Source organism: Sesamum indicum, linkage group LG16 (assembly GCF_000512975.1).
Source record: "Sesamum indicum cultivar Zhongzhi No. 13 linkage group LG16, S_indicum_v1.0, whole genome shotgun sequence".
Lineage (NCBI taxonomy): Eukaryota > Viridiplantae > Streptophyta > Magnoliopsida > Lamiales > Pedaliaceae > Sesamum > Sesamum indicum.
Window position 1 is genome coordinate 3,682,054 of NC_026160.1, and position 2,236 is coordinate 3,684,289.

The following is a 2,236-nucleotide window of genomic DNA, read 5'->3' on the forward strand; positions in this document are numbered from 1 at the left end:
GTCTTGGAGGGATCTCCCTGGATCACCTCTACAATTTTGTGAGTTTCAGTCGGTCGAATTCTTTCGGCTTTCTCCTCAGGTACCTGGTCTCCTCCTTCAGTAATGTCTAATTTTCTCTTTTTATCCGTGCTTTTACCCTTTTTCAGAGATAAATTGTAGCATTTACGCGCTTCCTCTTGGTCGCAAATCACCTCACCTATTCCCGCTCTGGTTGGAAATTTTACTTTCAAATGGTATGTAGACAATATTGCTCGAAAAGCATTCAACCCAGGTCTTCCAAGGATTACATTATATGCAAACAGCGTGTCTACGACTAAAAATTTGATCATCAATGTTTTCCTCCGAGGTTCTTCTCCCACAGACACGGGCAGATCAAGGGTTCCGAGTGGTATGATCTCAGTACCACCAAACCCAACCAGAGGGGTTCTTATAGGTTCTAATTCGGCATTTTCTAACCCCATCTTGACGAGGACATCCTGGAGGATGATATCTGTTGAACTTCCATTATAATTCAGAACTTTTCGGACCGTAAAGTTGCTATGTCGAGTCTGATCACCATGGGATCGTTTTGCGACCCTGCTCTTCCTGTCGCATCCTTGCTTCCAAATGTGATTTCTTCTTCTGGCTCAATATTTGCCATCAGTTGACCACGTTGAACATTTCTATTCTGTCGCTTTCTAGATCTCCCCGAATCGCCCCCTTCAGGCCTTCCTGCAATAGTATATATGATGCCTTTCACAGGCGCATTTCCTCCCAGATTAGCTTCTTTCATCATCCCTTTTCCTTTATCCTGCCTTCTGTCGGGACTCCTAGACCTGCTTCTACGAACAACAGTTTCCTCAGCGCGACATTTTAACACCAGCTCTTTAAAATATCCTTGTCTTATCAGCCTCTCAATCTCATCTTTTAGTTGATAACACTCTTCCGTGTCATGCCCACGCTCGCGGTGAAATTTACAATACTTACCCGAAAATTTCTTAGCTGGTGTGAATCTCGTATGGCGGGGCCATTTTAACATGTCTGATTTCTCCACAGTCAACAGCGCCTTCGTTCGGGTAGTGTTCAAGGGTGTGTACCGGTGGTATTTTGGTCGGTATGGAGGGTCGCGAGTGCGATCAGCATTTTGCCTTAGATCATTCCCAGATTCGTGGTCGCGGGTCCTTCTAGCACCTAACCACTCCCCATCCTTCATTGCATTCATTTCTTCTTCGTTAATATATTTTTGCGCCAAGCGCATCAATTGTTCCACATTGGTCGGCGGGTCTCTTGCCAGAGCAGAGGCGAAAAGTCCTTTCTTCAACCCGTGAATGAGGATACTTACCATCATGTCAATCCTCAGATCTTGGACCTCCAGAGTCTCGTTATTAAATCTCCCCATGAATTTTTTTAAGGTCTCATTTTCTTTTTGCCTCATAGTAAATAGATAGGTCGCTGACCTTTTTTGCTTTCTCTTACTCGCAAAATGGAAAATGAATTTCTGCACCAGCTACTCGTGTGATTCAATGCTACCCTCCGGCAAACTCATAAACCATTCTTGTGCCTTCCCTGTTAAGGTAGTCACGAATAGTTTTGCTTTAATTGGGTCCGTTTGTCCATAAAGATTCATCATCAAATCAAATGCGGACACATGCTCTTGCGGGTCTTTCAGACCGTCATATTTTGGTAAATCCAGCATTTTAAAAGTTGCACCTACAATTTCACTCAAAATTCTATTACAAAACAGTGAGTGTTTGTTCTGAGTAACTAATTCTCCCCTTCGTTTCAGCTCATCAATCTATTTCCCCAGTAGATGAATCTGTCTGCCTACACTATCGACATCCGCTCTCGAGATCGTGAGTTCTCGCCTCCACCATCCACCATGCGAACTAGACCCCACTTCAGAAGGAGCGGCCGCGCGTCTCCTCTCGGGAGCTCTCCTACTCATCCCCTCAGAAACCCGCTCGGTCTCTCTTTCCCGTACCATTCTTCGTCGGGCATTTTCATTTTCAACGGGTTGTATTCTTCTTTCGTATGCCAAAATGGCATTTCTGCTAGCTTCCTCCATCATTCGTTGTAATTTGTCTTGAGTCAATTGGACTATTCTTTCATTCCCCACTCTCGCGGTCTCCTCAATGGCCCGCCTACCACCTTCCAATCTCTCCATGTTTTAGGGTTTGTTTTATCTCCAGAATCGTTCCCACAGACGGTGCCAAACTGATCCGCCTCGATTACGTTTGACCTTGATCAATGATCTCGA

The 2,236-nt window shown here is 44.8% G+C and overlaps 1 protein-coding gene across 1 annotated transcript; it reads right to left on the reverse strand.

Annotated features, from left to right (window-relative positions):
- LOC105178706 lies at positions 512-1,378 on the reverse strand. Its single transcript, XM_011102237.1, has one exon. The coding sequence runs from the start codon at positions 1,376-1,378 to the stop codon at positions 512-514; it is 867 nt and encodes a 288-aa protein (XP_011100539.1).